General features: G+C 33.5%; 1 protein-coding gene across 1 annotated transcript in view; it reads left to right on the forward strand.

Moving 5' to 3' along the window:
- Window positions 1–18,773: 18,773 nt before the first annotated feature.
- LOC110654828 (probable ADP-ribosylation factor GTPase-activating protein AGD15) overlaps window positions 18,774–20,249 on the forward strand; it is a 44,344-nt gene continuing 42,868 nt past the window's right edge. The window contains exon 1 of the mRNA XM_058138346.1: window positions 18,774–18,824. Within this exon, the coding sequence (XP_057994329.1) occupies window positions 18,774–18,824 (51 nt within the window). The remainder of the gene's footprint in view (window positions 18,825–20,249) is intronic.

The raw sequence follows: 20,249 nt of genomic DNA on the forward strand, positions 1-20,249 counted from the left end.
AAATTTCATTAGAAATATCAAAGAAAAATTAATTAATTAGTACAAAGAAAAATAAGAAATCGAGAAAACGACAAAACTCGGTATTACCGAAAAATCGAGAATGCAACCCGTATAAGGGCATTGTGGTCATTTGACATCCCTAGTTGCCTTTTGACCTCAATGTCCATTAAAAATAAATGATATTGCACTTAGTAAATGTCATGAAAAATTAAAATGGGATACAATATGTAAATAGTGGAAGTTGATGGTAAATTTGCAAATTATGGAATTTGAAAATTAATAAATCATAAACTAAGCTTAGTGGAGCACTAACTACACATTATGGGACATAAATAAATCTACTTGAAGACAAAAATATGCCATTCAGCATCTTCTTCCTCATTTCATCTTAAAGTTGCCGAAACCATTTCATTCCAAAGAAAAGAAAAAATCTCCATTGACGTCCATGTGTGGAGCTTCATCCACTCAAGATCAAGCCATGTAACCATCATGTCTTCTTCATTAAAGTTGGAGTACACACCTTGGGTAACATTTTGGGAGTAAGAAAGGGAAGTTTTGGTGGAGTTTTGAGGAAAGTCCATAAGAGGTAAGTGAGTATTTTTCAATCTTGCTTCATTAAACTTTGAGTGGATGTTATAGGGAGTTGTTTTGTGGAAGAAATTTTGAAGTTGATGGATTAATGGTGAGCCTTAGTTTTGGTAGCCATGGAACTTCATATTGTATATTTTTCTTGTGCATGTAGATCGTAGTTTGAGATGTTGAATTAAATGTTTAATTGTATTGAAGTTGAATTCCATGTGTGAAGTTGAATGGTAAGCTTGAAAAGTTAAAATGGAAGTTGATGTGTATGTATAATTTTTGGGTAGCCTTAAAATGGAAATTTGTAATGCTCAAATTCATGAAATGTTGTTGAAATATTGTACAAAAATTTGGCAGCATATATGCGTGTGGAATACTAGTGATAGGTATGTAATTTGATGATGGAAGTTTGTGTGATGATTAGAAGTATTTATGTGTATACATTATTGGGATTGAACTTTGTGAATGGTGACTGCATTTGGTGTATTTGAAGTGGTTATATTCTGTCCAAGTTGACCTATAATGTAGAGAATGGAATGGTTTTGGTTAGTGCCAAATGCAGAATGTGGTGGGGAAATGAAAATGTTGTAACACCCTCCCCGTAGCAACTCCGTACATTCTACTGTTCCGGTGACCGGTGTCGGTCCTGACAGCTAGAACGTTCGGAAAAATATTTAAACTTAAGTGAGAAACCATAAATAACTCAAATATTGACAAGAAAAATTTAGTAAAAATTTTAGAAATAAAATACAAACAAGTTCAACGAGCCGGTGCCCAAGCGATGGGTAACCGGAGGGAAGTTGCGGTTCTCGCAACGAGGAGCCCTAGACCCGGGGGAAAAATTATAAAATAATTTTTAGGACTCCAGAGAAGGGTCATTGAGGTTCCTATGGCATTAGAATGCCAAGAAAATATTTAGAAAAATTTTTCAATCGGTACAGACAATTTTGACCCGTTAAGCCAAACGGAGGGCATTTTGGTCATTTCGCCTTCAGAGGTGATTTTTGGCCGACTTGTCCAGTTAAGTAAATAATTATTATGACTCAAAATATGAATAAATATTGCTAAAAATTAAATTGAAATGTGGTAGAAAAGAAAAGAAAAGAAAAATAGTGGAAATTAAGGATAATGACATCACATGATGTCATTATCTTACTCCCAACCAATCACCATCTAACAAGCAATCTTAAAACACTTAAAAGAGTCAAAAATAGACCAAAAATTTCTGGTTTCCTTCTTCATTTTCAACCAGCCAAAACGTGAGTTTCTTCCTCCATAGCTTTTATTTTTTTATACCTTCCAATCTTTGATTCCTTACCCTAAAACCCTTAGGTCTCTTCATTAAAACTTGTCCACACACCTTGTAGGAGTGTTTGGAAGCCAAGAAAAGCCAAGAAAGTGAAGGAATTGCTTGGGAAAATTCTGCCCTCCTAAGGTTAGTGCACCTATTCATTTGAAACTCTTATATTCCATGATAGTGACTTGAAATAAGTTAGGAATTGTAACTAAAATGAATAAAAATTATGTGTATGAATGCCATGAATTTTGGCAGCCCTATTGAAGGAATAGAAATGAGTGTTTTGTTGGACTTAGAGTGGTTGGAAATCATGGTTAAGGTATTAATATGCATGGAGATTGAACTAAGCATGTTAATCAAGGTTTATGAGTAAATGGTTTGGACATTAGGGTTTGGAAAGGTGAAATTGTGACTTAGCTTAGGAAATGGTTAGAGAAATTTTTAATGGTCAATTAGTGACCATTTTAGGTAGGTTGACCCTAATTAGAACTGAAAAATTGGATGGTAAAGTGAAGGTGAATCTGCCTATGGACAGCAGCATAGGGACTGAAAATTCAGTCCCTTTGCACTGCCATAACTTGGGCTGTGTTAGTCCAATTGATGTTTGGCCAATTGGACATGAAACTAGGCTTATAATGGCACATTTTTGCTGAAGAAACCATGCCCAAAAGACCAAAGCAAGAGGACCAAAACTTGGCCCAATCCGGAACCCTGAAACTGCCTCTGCAGAATTGACCAAATGAACAGTATTCATTTGGCCATAACTCATTGTAGATTTGGTCAATTGACCTGAAATTTTACAGCAACAAGTTAAGACATATAAAAACAACTTTCATGAAGGAACCTACCTCAAATTATGGCCACAACCCATCCAAACAAGTGGTTCCAGTCACTGTTCATGCACTGTAGATATGGTAATTTTCTGCAGAATGCATATCTGGACAACTTGGGTTTTTGGGCCATATCTGGAGCTACAAAACTCCAAATGGAGTGATTCAAAGAAGGAAATTCAACTAGACAAAATAAGGAACAACTTTTATGTTTTACATTTCTTCAAATTCCAACAGTAACAGTGTCCAATGAAACAGTGAAGTTGACTCACCAAAACTGAAAATTCTGCTTTTGTTGAGTTACACTTTGAAATGGTATTAACACTTAATGCCAACAAGTTTTAAACACTAAATGTGGTATATTGGGAGTGCCAAAGTCAATGTACATATTTGCTATCAAAAAGTCAACATTTTAGTTGACCATAGAGGTGAATAGTGACACCAAAACCAAAAATTGGCAATTTTGCCAAAATGACCTAAGCTTTGAGAAAGTGACCAACACTAACAAGTTTTAAACACAAAATGTGGTATGTTGGAAGTGCCAAAGTCAATGTGCATATTTTTATTCTAAAAGTCAACATTTTTGTTGACCAATAAGATGAATAGTGACACTAAAAATTTGAAATTTACAAATTGAAGAATTTAAAAGTTTCAAATGCCCTAGTAGGCCTAATGTGATTGGTTTGGATAGGTTGGCATGCCAATAGGGTTCTGATAGCAGTACTGCGTATGATGTATGGCTTCATTGCCATTCTGTGATGTGATAGCCTATGGCTATACTGATTATGATGTTTTACTTGGCTTTATGCCTTATTGTTTATATGGCTTATTAGCCATTCTGTTTGCACACCGGGAGACACATTGTGACCGATGGTGTGACGGCCCAAGGTACCTGGTACCCAGTGCTAGTTTACCCGTTTATCCAGTCCGGTCAATTTGTATAGGTTACTTGGGCATGGAAAAGTATAACTGTAATTGAACTGATTGTTAAAGAAAATACGAAAATTAAATATCAGAAATGATTACGATAGAATACAAAGAAACTCAAGATCATGAAGAAAATAAATAAACAAAATGCATGAAGAAGTTAATATCATAAAATGTAATTAGCCCTCGACTAAACATTAAGTTGGTAATTATTCAATTCTTATGAACACAATGGCTAAGAAATTATGATTTTTATATTGCATATTATTTCTTTCTATTTTATTATTTGCACCACTAAGCTTTATGCTTAGCGCGTCGCTTTTGCAACGTGTAGGTACTGAAGATTGGACAGAGGACCAGTAGACCACAGATTCGGTAAGGCAGTTCACAGTTCTGCATAGTGTCTGTGTCACCTCACTGTCAGTAGTGCATTGGTAGGACGCTAGATGTCATTTTGGTATTTTGTAATTGATTTTATTTTCTCATATGTATTTGAACTTATGTAATATATTTTGATATTCATGTAAATAATGTAAAGTGTGGTTGTAAATGGAAAAGTGAATGTTTATCTATGATATATGCATGGTATCATATGAGATGGATGAATGATTGAGAAATGAATGGTTGACAAATGTTGAGAACTGAAATTGAGAAATATTGATGAGATTTTGATATTGGAGTTTGGAAATGATTGAATGTGAATATTGGAAGTGTTTTTCACAGTTCAAGAACTGCTTTCTCCATTTTTAGCAGATCTGCGGATTTTCCAAAAATTTGAACATCAAATAAATTACAATTTTAATAAATGAATTATATTTCACAAGTTATATTCAAAACTATCTTAAAAATGAATTAAGATAAAATAGAGTGCTCCAGCACACTGAGTGGCATAACTTGCTCAGCTACACTGTAGTCGGGTAAGGGGTGTCACATTTAGTGGTATCAGAGCACGGTTTAGGCATTTTTGGGCCTAGATTGAGTCCATACCATGCATTGCATTTGTAAGAGTCGAGGTGACACTAACGCAGATCTGTTTATCTTTCTTATTTTGAATAGGATATGGACCCTTCATTTCAGAGAGCCGTTGAGGAGGAAGTGGAGAGTCATGCTCCACCTGCAGCAGCTGAGACTGGGGGCATGGGAGAACCTGCTCCACCAGCTCAGGCAGAGCCTGCTCAGCCTCCACAGGCCATGTTTCAGCAAATGGCCGATTTCTTTAGACAAATGGCCGGGGTAATGCCAGTACCACCACCACCACCAGCTCCACAGCAGAAATCACATCTGGAAAAACTAAGGAAGTTTGGAGCAGTGGACTTCTATGGTAAGAGAGAAGATGATTCATTGCGGTAGAATTGGTTGAACAGAACAGGCAGAGTTCTAAAACAACTCCACTGCACTCCAGAGCAAAACCTGAAAGCTGCCATATCTTTGTTGCAAGATGATGCATATGAATGGTGGGACACGGTGTCTAGTGAAGTGCAGATAGAAACTGTAACTTGGGACTTCTTTCTTTCAGAATTCAAGAAGAAATATGTGGGTACTGTATACCTGGAAGAGAGAAGAAGAGAGTTTATTAACCTAAGGCAGAGACAGTTGTCAGTGGCCGAATATGAGAAGGAATTCGTAAGATTGAACCGCTATGGAAGGGAGATAGTCCCTAATAAAGCTGAAAGATGTAAGAGATTTGAAGAGGGACTAAATGACAACATCAAGATCCAGCTCACTGCCTTGGGAATCACTGACTTCACTAAGTTAGTGGAAGCTGCATTAAAAGTGGAGAAAGTGAGAGTAAATGAACAAAATAGAAAAGATAGGCAGCGTAAGAGGGAATTTGGACCAGGACAGTCAAGTATACCGACTGATAGTAAGAAGTTTAAGGGTTCTGGTTCACAAGATCAGACACAGGGCCACAGAGGCCAGATTGGGATATCTATAGCTGGTTCTCCGGGCACAATAACAAGGGGATGAACCCCAAAGCCTGAATGTATGCATTGTGGTAGAAGACACAGAGGGGAGTGTCGACTGTTAACTGGAGAGTGTTTCAAATGTGGGGCTACGGATCATTTCATAAGAGATTGCCCTCAGAGGAGTGGTTCAATAGCTCCAGTACAAGTTGATAGACCTTCCCCTATAGTTCAAAGGGGTAAAAGATCGGGTAGAGCAGAAACAGCTGACATTTCACAGAAGATTGTTTCTGAGACAGTTGAAAAGCCCGAAGTCAGGGTGGTACCACAAGTATATCCTATGGAAGCTCAGGAAGAGCCAAACCTAGACACTGATGAGGCGATGCAAGGAAGTGAAGAAACAAGGAGGTAGCAACTCCCCGATTACATAAGTCAGGTAAATTTCGAGGATGAAATTTAAATAAGAGGGGAAGAGTTGTAACACCCTCCTCAGAGCAACTCGTACATTCTCTTATCGTCGTGACCTGTCGGTCCCACACCTCGAACGTTCGGAAAAATATTTAAACTTAAGTGAGAAACCATAAATAACTCAAATATTGACAAGAAAAATTTAGTAAAAATTTTAGAAATAAAATACAAACAAGTTCAACGAGCCGGTGCCCAAGCGATGGGTAACCGGAGGGAAGTTGCGGTTCTCGCAACGAGGAGCCCTAGACCCGGGGGAAAAATTATAAAATAATTTTTGGGACTCCAGAGAAGGGTCATTGAGGTTCCTATGGCATTAGAATGCCAAGAAAATATTTAGAAAAATTTTTCAATCCAGATGACAATTTTGACCCGTTAAGCCAAACGGAGGGCATTTTGGTCATTTCGCCTTCAGAGGTGATTTTTGGCCGACTTGTCCAGTTAAGTAAATAATTATTATGACTCAAAATATGAATAAATATTGCTAAAAATTAAATTGAAATGTGGTAGAAAAGAAAAGAAAAGAAAAATAGTGGAAATTAAGGATAATGACATCACATGATGTCATTATCTTACTCCCAACCAATCACCATCTAACAAGCAATCTTAAAACACTTAAAAGAGTCAAAAATAGACCAAAAATTTCTGGTTTCCTTCTTCATTTTCAACCAGCCAAAACGTGAGTTTCTTCCTCCATAGCTTTTATTTTTTTATACCTTCCAATCTTTGATTCCTTACCCTAAAACCCTTAGGTCTCTTCATTAAAACTTGTCCACACACCTTGTAGGAGTGTTTGGCAGCCAAGAAAAGCCAAGAAAGTGAAGGAATTGCTTGGGAAAATTCTGCCCTCCTAAGGTTAGTGCACCTATTCATTTGAAACTCTTATATTCCATGATAGTGACTTGAAATAAGTTAGGAATTGTAACTAAAATGAATAAAAATTATGTGTATGAATGCCATGAATTTTGGCAGCCCTATTGAAGGAATAGAAATGAGTGTTTTGTTGGACTTAGAGTGGTTGGAAATCATGGTTAAGGTATTAATATGCATGGAGATTGAACTAAGCATGTTAATCAAGGTTTATGAGTAAATGGTTTGGACATTAGGGTTTGGAAAGGTGAAATTGTGACTTAGCTTAGGAAATGGTTAGAGAACTTTTTAATGGTCAATTAGTGACCATTTTAGGTAGGTTGACCCTAATTAGAACTGAAAAATTGGATGGTAAAGTGAAGGTGAAATCTGCCTATGGACAGCAGCATAGGGACTGAAAATTCAGTCCCTTTGCACTGCCATAACTTGGGCTGTGTTAGTCCAATTGATGTTTGGCCAATTGGACATGAAACTAGGCTTATAATGGCACATTTTTTCTGAAGAAACTATGCCCAAAAGACCAAAGCAAGAGGACCAAAACTTGGCCCCAATCCGGAACCCTGAAACTGCCTCTGCAGAATTGACTAAATGAACAGTAACTGTTCATTTGGCCATAACTCATTGTAGATTTGGTCAATTGACCTGAAATTTTTACAGAAATAAGTTAAGACATAGACAAACAACTTTCATGAAGGAACCTACCCCAAATTATGGCCAGAACCCATCCAAACAAGTGGTTCCAGTCACTGTTCATGCACTGTAGATATGGTAATTTTCTGCAGAATGCATATCCGGACAGCTTGGGTTTTTGGGCCATATCTGGAGCTACAAAACTCCAAATGGAGTGATTCAAAAAAGGAAATTCAACTAGACAAACTAAGGAACAACTTTTATGTTTTACATTTCTTCAAATTCCAACAGTAACAGTGTCCAATGGAACAGTGAAGTTGACTCACCAAAACTGAAAATTCTGCTTGTGTTGAGTTACACTTTGAAATGGTATTAACACTTAATGCCAACAAGTTTTAAACACTAAATGTGGTATATTGGGAGTGCCAAAGTCAATGTACATATTTGCTATCAAAAAGTCAACATTTTAGTTGACCATAGAGGTGAATAGTGACACCAAAACCAAAAATTGGCAATTTTGCCAAAATGACCTAAGCTTTGAGAAAGTGACCAACACTAACAAGTTTTAAACACAAAATGTGGTATGTTGGAAGTGCCAAAGTCAATGTGCATATTTTTATTCTAAAAGTCAACATTTTTGTTGACCAATAAGATGAATAGTGACACTAAAAATTTGAAATTTACAAATTGAAGAATTTAAAAGTTTCAAATGCCCTAGTAGGCCTAATGTGATTGGTTTGGATAGGTTGGCATGCCAATAGGGTTCTGATAGCAGTACTGCGTATGATGTATGGCTTCATTGCCATTCTGTGATGTGATAGCCTATGGCTATACTGATTATGATGTTTTACTTGGCTTTATGCCTTATTGTTTATATGGCTTATTAGCCATTCTGTTTGCACACCGGGAGACACATTGTGACCGATGGTGTGACGGCCCGAGGTACTTGGTACCCAAAGGCTAGTTTACCCGCTTATCCAAATTACCAATTTGTATAGGTTACTTGGGCATGGAAAAGTATAACTGTAATTGAACTGATTGTTAAAGAAAATACGAAAATTAAATATCAGAAATGATTACGATAGAATACAAAGAAACTCAAGATCATGAAGAAAATAAATAAACAAAATGCATGAAGAAGTTAATATCATAAAACGTAATTAGCCCTCGACTAAACATTAAGTTGGTAATTATTCAGTTCTTATGAACACAATGGCTAAGAAATTATGATTTTTATATTGCATATTATTTCTTTCTATTTTATTATTTGCACCACTAAGCTTTATGCTTAGCGCGTCGCTTTTGCAACGTGTAGGTACTGAAGATTGGACAGAGGACCAGTAGACCACAGATTCGGTAAGCCAGTTCACAGTTCTGCATAGTGTCTGTGTCACCTCACTGTCAGCAGTGCATTGGTAGGACGCTAGATGTCATTTTGGTATTTTGTAATTGATTTTATTTTCTCATATGTATTTGAACTTATGTAATATATTTTGATATTCATGTAAATAATGTAAAGTGTGGTTGTAAATGGAAAAGTGAATGTTTATCTATGATATATGCATGGTATCATATGAGATGGATGAATGATTGAGAAATGAATGGTTGACAAATGTTGAGAACTGAAATTGAGAAATATTGATGAGATTTTGATATTGGAGTTTGGAAATGATTGAATGTGAATATTGGAAGTGTTTTTCACAGGTTCCGAAGAACTGTTTTCTCCATTTTTAGCTTCAGATCACGGATTTTCCAAAAAAATTTCGGAACCTCAAATAAATTACAATTTTAATAAATGAATTATATTTCACAAGTTATATTCAAAACTATCTTAAAAATGAATTAAGATAAAATAGAGTGCTCCAGCACACTGAGTGGCATAACTTGCTCAGCTACACTGTAGTCGGGTAAGGGGTGTCACAAATGTAATTAGTAAACTTGTGTTTGGTTTGGTGTTTGAAAAGGGTATAGCAAGGCAGTGTATGTTTTAGCTTATAACCTTAAGTGTGTGACTTTAATTTTTCTGAGACCAATTGGAGGTGAAACTAGGCATAAAATGTGCTAACTTTCATGAAGGAAGCTTACCTAAATTCTGCCTAGCAGGTGACTTGAAAAATGACTTGAAAGCCTGAAAATTGACTATTTGCGCAGCAGTTAGTGTTTTGGCCATAACTCACTCAAAACGGGTCCAATTGACCTAAAATTTTTACCATGAATAGTTTAGACATAGATCTACAACTCTTATGAAGACACCAAAGCCCAGAAATGGCCAGAATCAAGCCAAATAGCTTGCACAAATTCAGGTACCAAAACTGGCCGAAGTGAAAATGACCTAAAAATGACCTAAGCCTACCATTTTAGTGCATTCTGTCCAGCATTGGTAAATTGACCATATCTTGGTCTACACAACTCAGAATGACCTGAAATTTTGCCCCGTGTGCAATAAGACATAGACCTACAAGTTTGTAGTTTGAACCGAAACCCGAAAATCAAGGGAACTAGGTTGTCTGGCTAGGTCAAAATAGTATACTGAAATATGATAAATTGCAATAAAATGCAATACACGTGAAAATGAAATTGGTAACATATACCAACACTAAAGGGCTATAAAATGTGACATATTGTTAACATTAGAATTGACTCACTTAGAGTGCATCAAGGGTCAACATTATAGGTTGACTAATGAAATGAATTAAAGGGAATAGTACCAAGAAAATTTAGATATTGGATTTTATGGTTGGAAACAAATTCATTGAGTACTAAAACACTTTAAATTGTGTGTTTCAGTTGATAAGGATATTGAGAAGCATAAAGAACATTGAGTCAAGGCCTAGGAGTAACTCAAATCAGGTTTGTGCATAACTAGTTTTTTTTAACTGATTTTGTTTTGAATATTTCATATGATTAAATGACATATTTTTCTTATGTATTATGTTTAAAAAGCATTGGATTTAATTCAATGATTATTGAAATTGTTATAGTGTGTATGAATTTAGCTTTGTGAAATGGTATTTCCACAAATATTAAACATTGTTGTGAATTGAATAAATTATGTTTTGGAAAATTATGATAGAACATGTTTTGAATTGTGATGGGCAATTTGCATAGAAAAATGCAAATTTATGATTTGAATTGTGATGAGCATAAAAATTATTGGATATTGGAATTGACTTTGAATTGAATTGTATTGTGATTTATGCTCACTAAAAGGATAGTGATATTGTTTTATATCTCACTATAGATGCTTGACTAGGTTATTACCTGTCTCTCTCATTTGTTGAGAAGACAATGGAGTTAGTTATGTTTTGATTACCATGGTACATGCACAGACTTAGATTCTCCTCGTATTAGAGGTTAGATCTAAGTTTTATATGTTATGGCCCTTTCCGAAGTTTCATTATTGTGGTGTGTACTGTGCACGATAATTCGACCTTCCCGACCATAGGGAGTTAGAATCTGATTCGACCTCCCTGATCATAGGGAGTTAGAATCACCCCGAAGATGGCCCTTTCGGATTAGTCTTGCATAGTTAGTGAGATAAAAAATGGTTTTTGAGATAAAGAATAGCTTTTAAGATAAAGAATGGTTTTTGAGATAAAGAATGACTTTTGAGATAAATAATAGTTTTTGAGATAAAGAATAGCTTTTGAGATAAAGAATAGTTTTTGAACAGTAAAGAATTGTGATTTCAATTATGATTTATGTATAATTGATTTTGTTGGAATTACCTTAAATGTTTGGTTGTGATTTGATAAATTAAATTTTGTAATCAAAGTCATTTTATACAAATGATTTATATTATTGGCAATGAATATTTTGAGTTTTGGAATTTGATAAGTATCCAAATTTCCAAATTATTTGCTATAATTCTGCTAAGGTGTATTGAACTATGTTTTAAGTTATAGTTGTGCACCACTGAGTTCACCACTCATCAATAGCTTTATATGCTGTTGCAGGTGAAAAGAGCATAGAGCAATTGAGTAAGCTTCTTTAAAGAGACATTCAGATCAGCTCCAGGTATACCCATGTACACAGGTTTTGATGTATGCATGTAATAATATGTATGTAAATTATTTGAGCAGTTGTATAAAAACTCTTATAAAATATTTTGGTATGTAATTAAATGTAAATTATTGTGATATAAATGTTGAGTCTTGTAATCAATGAAATGTTCTTTATGATGAGATTGGTTTGAAAATGAATTGATTTGATTATTAAGATTTGAATTGTGAGTTGAAATGAAGTTATTGGAGTTGTATTTGAGAAAACATATTGGGAGTGTTTTCCATTTCAGGTTTGAAGAACTGTTTTCTCAAAACACAGCCGGCACTTTTTCAAAATTTTGAAAAAAATTTTATAACACCAGATTTTAATCGATATTTTAAATTTCACGAAAATTATTTTAAAATCCCTTGTAGTATATCTAATGGGTTATCGGTAGGCGAAGTACGGTAATTCATTAGGTATACTATGGGATCATCTTACATCTTACGGGGGAGTAGGGTGTGACAATTGAAATATACTGAATATGGTCTGCAAATTTGGGGCATTACATTATTAACTTTTTTTCAATCTCTTTTTTGAGTGGCCACCAGTAAGTGTTTTTACTGTGCCAACTCCCTATCCTTTCTTTTTTTGTTAATTTTTTTTTAATAACTCTCAAATTTGTGTCCGTTTAGAACAAATTTTAGGTATATTTTCTCATATATATCATTGTTAATAGATTTTGAGTGAATAGATCATCAGATCTATCCTTATTGGTAAATCATGAATTTTTATGATGTTTTTTTTTTTTAATGAAGTTATGTATTTCTGATATTGAGATATTTTATTTTTTAAAAAAATAGTATAGTTTTCTTTTGGCCTCCCTTCATCTCTTTCCTTTTATGTTTTCTTTATTTTTTTTTTCTCAATCATTCTTTGGTATGTGTGGTTATGGAAAGGATTTTGGGTATATATAGTCAGATTTATTCTTGTTGATAGATGTTGAGTTATTTGCTTCCTTTTAAGTAAGAACTTAATTTTTTTTTTCTCTTCATTTTTATGAAGTTGTTTCTTTTAGTTGAGGATTTGTTCTGTCTCCATTTTATGATATATATATATATATATATATATATATATATATATATATATATATATATATATATATATATATGTATGTATGTATGTTAGTAGTATGCCCTAAAGCATATAATTTAGTATGTATCTTGTACATGTTTTTATTAATAAAAGGCATTTCCACTTTTTCGTTTACATAAGATATTTATGTGTAATAGAAAAGGTCCATTGATATTTTGTTAGAAATTCTATTATTAAGTTGTTAAGAATATGAGTGGCAGTATTTCTAGTACAAAGTATCATAAATAGGTTCACAATCGAGGATACTTCATAATAAGGACATGACTTATCCAGAAAGATTGTATTCATATTTGTTTCCAAGTTATTTATATGAGATATAAATAAGATGGAATATTGAGTCTCATGCCATATGACAAACATGATAGGCACTTATAAATGATAAGTAGGCCGAACCAGTGACACTTATGACAAGCACATGGAGTTTACTCTTGTCAATGTTTTGTCATAAATCATATCAGTGCATATAATCTTTAAACCTAAGATAGCACAGTTATCTTGTATATAGGTAGTTTGAGTTTGATACTGCTTTCATACTTATACTGTGTATGGGTATATGGGCCTGTGTTGGCTCCTACTAGTTATATATGGAGGTAGGTGTTGATCAAGATAGAATTTATTCCTCCAAGCAAATAGAGATAAAATCCTATGTTCATTTAATTGTTCTTGATGTTTCAAGTTCCTGGCCAGGACAGATAGATTTAATCAGAAAAGAGTTTCTGATGAGAAAATCTTTTTAATCAAGAACTGGAATTAAAAGAAAACATAATATTCATAACAAATGGAGTTTGACATAGACCATGACTCCAGCTTGAGTTGGGATTTTGTAACAGAGAGATTCCAGTGCATGGTAACATATGATTATAGGTTCATTTAAGATAAAACTTATTACTAATTGGGTGGCCATGGCATGCTATGCTAGGTGTTAACCATGGTCTATGAGGTGCATAAAATGATTTAGAGAAATCATTTATGGTAAGAAAGAGTTCTGATGATATTAAGAGTTGATATCATATCTCATTACCAATTAGTGATGAGCCTAGTAAGTCACACACATACACAAGTTATCACCTAATTAAATATGATATAATTAATTAGTTAAAGAGTTTAATTGATTAATTAAATAGGTTTGGTTTGCAATTAGATTGCAAAGTCCCTAGCATGACTTGAAACCAAATCTAGATTATTGGATGTATAGTATAAGTTAAATTTATATTTAAAGTGTTTAAATATGAATTTAATTAATGAGAAATTAATTAATAGAGATTAATTAATTATTTTATATTTGATATAAATTGATTAGAAGAAGAGGAATAATTATTTTGGGTTAAGAACTCAAAATTAAGACACAGAGGCATTTTGGTTATTTCACAGGGTAACATGTGGCACCATGAGATGGTGACACATGGAATTACACATAAGCTTGCCAAATGTCTTTTAATCATGTAAGATGATTAAAATTAAGATTAAATATGGGTTTGACACTTGGCACAATGTGATTGGGTCAATTAAACCTAGCTATATAAGTGTTGACACTTGGCACAATGTTATTTCAAGTGGTGACCTACTATATAAGTGTTGTTATGAAAAAATAAAAATACAAGCTGCTGCCTCCCATTGTGTGCCTCCACCCTTAAGACTCATATTCTCTCTTCCTCTTCATCTCTCATCTATTCCAAGAGATTAGCAAACAATCTCTTGAATTAAAAATACTAGAAATTGTTTCTAGTGTCCTGTTTACATCTTTAATCTCTTAAAAGGCAGAACTTAACTTTCTAAATAATAGAAAAAGCTTTAGAAGCTGTTCAAGGGCTGCCATAGGTGTTCTTTGTAACACCCTCCCGGTAACTACTCCGTACATCCTGCTGTTCCGGTGACCAGTGTCGGTCCGGACAGCTAGAATATTCGGAAAAATATTTAAACTAAAGTGAGGGACCATAATTAACTCAAATATTAATAAGAAAAATTTGGTAAAAATTTTAGAAATAAAATACAACCAAGTTAAACGAGCCGGTGCCCTAGCGATGGGTAACTAGAGGGAAGTTGCGGTTCTCGCAACGAGGAGCCCTAGACCCGGGGAAAAATTTATAAAATAATTTTTGGGACTCCAGAGAAGGGTCATTGAGGTTCCTATGGCATTAGAATGCCAAGAAAATACCTAGAAAAATTTTTCAATCGGTACAGACAATTTTGACCCGTTAAGCCAAACGGAGGGCATTTTGGTCATTTCGCCTTCAAAGGTGATTTTTGGCCGACTTGTCCAGTTGAGTAAATAATTAATATGACATAAAATATGAATAAACATTACTAGAAATTAAATTGGAAATGAGTAGTGGAGGAAAGAAAAGAAAAATACAATATATGCAATTTATGACATCATTGTGATGTCATTTAAAATTTTCCACCAATCACAATTAAGCAACCATTTGACCAACTAATAAAAGAGACTAAATGAAGACCAAAATAACCAAAAATACAGCAGCCATCTCCCTCCCCAAAAGCCAGCCGAAACCCATTTCCATAGCCACCCTCCATTAAAGCTTTTTCAAGCTTTAGATTTCCATCATTTCCACCATATTTCCCTAACCTCTAAGTACAAAAATTAATTATTTCACCTTGAGAAGAAGATTGATAGTAAGAAGAAGAGAAGAAAGTGAAGAATTTGAGCTTTTGAAAAGCTCTTAAGTGAGGTTAGTGCACCTATCTACTTAAAACCTTTATTTTCCATGTTAGTAGCTTGAATTAAGTAAGAATTTGTAACTAAAATGAACAAAAATTATGTGTATACATACTATGGATTTCGGCAGCCCTATGGAAGGAATGGGTTTGATAGTTTTGATGGACTTAAAGTGGACTAGAGATCATGTTTGAAGTACATAATTATGTGGATAATGACTTAGCTAGTTAACTAGGGTAACTAGTGTGAAATGGAAATGGAAATTAGGGTTTTGAGAAGTGAAAATTTGACTTGGCTTAGGAAATTGTTAGAGAACATTTTAATGGTCAATTAGTGACCATTTTAGGTAAGTTGACCACAATTTGGATTGAAATATAGCATGGCAAAGTGAATGTGTAGGCTGCCTAAGGACAGCAGCAGAGTGGCTGAGATTTTAGTCCACTTGGACTGCCATATCTTTGGCTGTGTTTGTCCAATTGGTGTTTGGCCCATTTGACATGAAACTAGGCTTATAATGGCACATTTTTGCTGAAGAAACCATGCCCAAAAGACCAAAGCAAGAGGACCAAAAGTTGGCCCCAATCCGGATACCCTGCAACAGCACCTGCAGAAATGACCAAATGAATAGTAACTGTTCATTTGGCCATAACTTACTGTAGATATGGTCAATTGACCTGAGATTTTTACAGCAACAAGTTAAGACATAGACGAACAACTTTGATGAAGAAACCTACCCCAAATTATGGCCAAAACCTATTCAAATATGCAATCACAATCACTGTTCATGATACTGTAGCTTTGGTAATTCTGCAGTTTTAGAAATCCGGCCAGCTGTGGTTTTTGGTCCATATCTGGAGCTACAAAACTCCAAATGGAGTGATTCAAAAAAGGAAATTCAACTAGACAAAATAAGGAACAACTTTCATGTTTGTCATTTCTTCAAATTCCCACTGCAACAGTGCTTAATGGAATAGTAAACTTATGCTTCAAAAACTGAAATTTTCTGCCCTCTTGGTTTTAAGTTAGAAATGGTAATGGTGACCAATTCTAATAAGTTTTAAATGTAAAATGTGGTATATTGGGAGTGCCAAAGTCAATGTACATATTGTCTATCCAAAAGTCAACATTTTTGTTGACCAATGAGGTGAATAGTAACACAAAAACTTGAAATTCACAAATTGAAGAATTTAAAAGTTTCAAATGCCCTAGTATACCTAACAAGATTGGTTTGGATAGTTTGGCATGCCAATAGGGTTCAGTTAGCAGTACTGCACATGGCAATTTTCCATTCTGTGATTTTATGGCTTTTAGCCATTCTGACCTTGTATTGAGTGGCCTTGTGCCTGATGTTATCACAGCTTGTTAGTCGCTCATGCACATCGGGAGATGCATATGTGACCGATGGTGTGACGGCCCGAGGTACTTGATACCCAGTGCCAGTTTACCCGTTATCCAGTCCAGTCATCTAGTGTAGGTTACTTGGGCAACCAAATGAATGAAAGTGGACAAAGATAATGAAATAATGGATACACCAATACCAAACAAAGAAATCATACACATTCTATACATACTTATTTTTTTGCTATTTTCTTTTATTATACTATTGCACCACTAAGCATTATTGCTTAGCGCGTTGCTTTTGCCATGCGTAGGTACTGGAGATACAGATCGTGAGCCCAGTAGACCGCAGACTGGGTGAGTCTGTCCGGCAGTTTTGCACAGTGTCCGTGTCACCTCAACTTCTGCAGTGCATTGGTAGGACACTAGGTGTCATTTTGATATTTTGTAGCTAATTTTTACTTTCTCATATGTATTTGAACTTATGTAATGTATTCTTATGTTCATGTAAATAATGAAAGTTATGGCTATGAATGCAAAATTTGAGCATTTATTTATTATTTGTATATGAGTATTATGAGAAATGGATGTTTGAGAAATGAAAAGGTTATTGAGAAATGTTGTGGATATCTTGATATTGAGATTTTATTGATGAATTGAAGTTGGGATTGTTTGGAAATTATTTGGAAGTGTTTTTAACAGGTTCCGAAGAACTGTTTTCTCCATTTTTAGCCGGTACTCTGCCGGATTTTCTTTAAAAATTTCCGGAACCTCAAATAAATTATAAATTCAATAAATGAACTATATTTCACAAACTATATTCAAAACCTTGATAAAAAAAAATTAATTAAGATAAAATAGAGTGTGCCGGTACACCGTGTGACATAGCTTACTCGGATACACTGTAGCTGGGTAAGGGGTGTCACATTCTTGGTGTGGACAAGCTAGAGGGACAACATCTGGTGTCCTGAAGATGAATCTCAAAGGCGCAAATACACTGCAGTGCATCAAGAGGTTAGTGTGTTTGTTCTTGATTTAATCTAAGGTTCTAAAATTAATCTGATTAATTCTAAAATCTTAAATGGAAAATACAGATCCAAAAACATGTTAAAAGAGTTTTAATATATTGTTTATCATTGAAATCAAATAGATAAAAATAAATCTTGCATGATGCATGTGACCCTAGGTGAAAAATTTTGAATTCAATGGTATAAATTTGTGTTTTTCACGCTTCCACTCCTTCAAAAAAAAAAAATATATATATATATATATATATATATATATATATATATATATATATATATATATAATAGGAAGCCAAAATTTAAAAGTTATTAGATTAGACATATAGAAAAATCATGGAGTTAAATAGTAGTTGTAGATCACTACCAAATCGAGTGTGATTCCCACCGATTAGCCAAATTATATTCTCTATCAATGCAATTGGAGTTTTCAAATTAAGAAAATTATTATTTTTTATAATTGTTTTTTGGTTGAATTTGCTTGTGCAAAAATATAGTAACATGATGTTTGTACTTTGTATTCCGTTTCTAATTAACATAATATATTTTTCTAAAATAAATTGATGGGAATTATGTAATTTTCTAATAATTAATTTATACGATTAATATCCTAATAATTTACATATTTGACAAAAAAAAATAATTAACTTATGATAGATAAAATTGTGGCATCTTTAGTTCTTTTTTGTTAATACATGAAAATTCTTAAAAATAGCAAGTTTAAAATGGGTGATGAGATAAACACTTTATGACAATACACTCAATCACTAATAACCTATTCTTTTTATTTTTATTTTTATTTTAATATGATAAAAAAATTTTACATTATGACACTTATTTTTTTTTTTTAATTACACTAGAAATAAAACATTAATTGTTTCTATGTTTTAAGGTTTACCAACAATTTCTCCTTCAATTTTGTTTTGCCACATATCTAAATGCCAAATAAGAAAAAAAAGTCTCAAACTTTGAAACCTCATTTCAATTCACAATCTTTTATCCCTTTTGATTATTACCATTAAATTTTCTTTTCGTATTTGAAAACCATCTTAGTTTGATTGTTTAGACATTCAAAAGTAGAAGCAAAAGGAGATAAGCATGAGTGGGAAGACATCCATCTCTAAGGAACTGGGGGCCAAGCACACTAAGGTATGCTTTTCTTACCTTCACCTTCATTACTATTTATTTTCTCCTTTAATTTGTTGATTTCTTGTTATTTTTTGCTTATATTATTGTTCTTTGGAGTAAATTTCATGGATTTTTTTTTCTTTTTTCTTTTTACTAATTGTATAGACATTTCCTAAATCATATATTTTTAAATAATAGAATTTGAACATTGGTTGCAATAAGAAGCCATCATTTATGTGTTTTTTTTTTATGTTATTTTGAGATAAAAAATTTGTCTATTCATCATATCTCGAATAATAATCATGGTGAATCCTCTCATACTTCATCATCTCTGCCTTTAATGCCATATTCTTTGCCCTAGAAAAGGTTCTTAAAACTTAACACCAATTTGGTCTTCGATTGCGAGCCTCAATCCTTTCAAATACATTGCCACCTATTTCCCTTCATATTCATAAAGATTGTTTCTCTTGATTAATTTCGCAAATTAAATAGTGCTCTCATGAATCGTCTGTTTCCTTGTTGATATCTTCAATATTGTTGGTAAGGGATTTGCTCATAATCTAGTGGTAAGAATTCTTGTTGCAATAGATACTTCATCCGTACGACATACGAATCATTCCTTTCCTTTTCTCTTCCTTCTAGCTTGCAACTTCTCTACCCAAGCAAAGGCTCTCCTTTCAACCAACATGCCACTACCTTGACCATCCTCTCCGGAGTCGTCTACATGTAGTCGAAGAAACTCTCAACATCAACTATCCAATGTAAGAAATCATTAATGTTGAGACTTCCATTGAAGTTGGGAATATCAAATTTGAGTCACAAAATCCTTACTCTCCTGCTCATCATACCCACAAACTTTTGGAAAAAAAAAAAAACCTACATGTATTGTAATATTAATTTAGAGTTAGGGGCATGTAATATTAGTTTTACCACTAATTATGAAAATAGATTAAATATAAGAGCTAAAAAAATCTATTTCTTTGTGGCATAAAATTCTGTCTCTATTTATTTTATTGGACAAATGACTAAAAAAAAATCTAAACCTTTCTAAGTTTTGTTAATTAGAATTCAATTATTTTAATTAAATTTATTGTTAAAATTGAAAACAATATGAAATGTTTAGGATCAAATTGATAAAATTAAAATGTTTAACTAAAAACTAAAAAAAAATAGTAAAGATTTGGTGTTTTAGTCAATTAATGTATTTTATCGCAATATAATCAAAATTTTTAGTTACTACTTATTATAATAATAATAATTATAAATTATTATTTAAAAACATTAATTAATTTAAAAATATATATGCACACACAATTAAACTTGGGGATTTAATGTGTCTTTGCTTTGGGTTAGGCAACATGCTAGCAAATAATAATACTTATAAATTATTATTTAAAAACATTAATTAATTTAAAAATATCTATGCACACCTAATTAACCTTGTGG

This window comes from Hevea brasiliensis, chromosome 16 (assembly GCF_030052815.1).
Source record: "Hevea brasiliensis isolate MT/VB/25A 57/8 chromosome 16, ASM3005281v1, whole genome shotgun sequence".
NCBI classification, from domain to species: domain Eukaryota; kingdom Viridiplantae; phylum Streptophyta; class Magnoliopsida; order Malpighiales; family Euphorbiaceae; genus Hevea; species Hevea brasiliensis.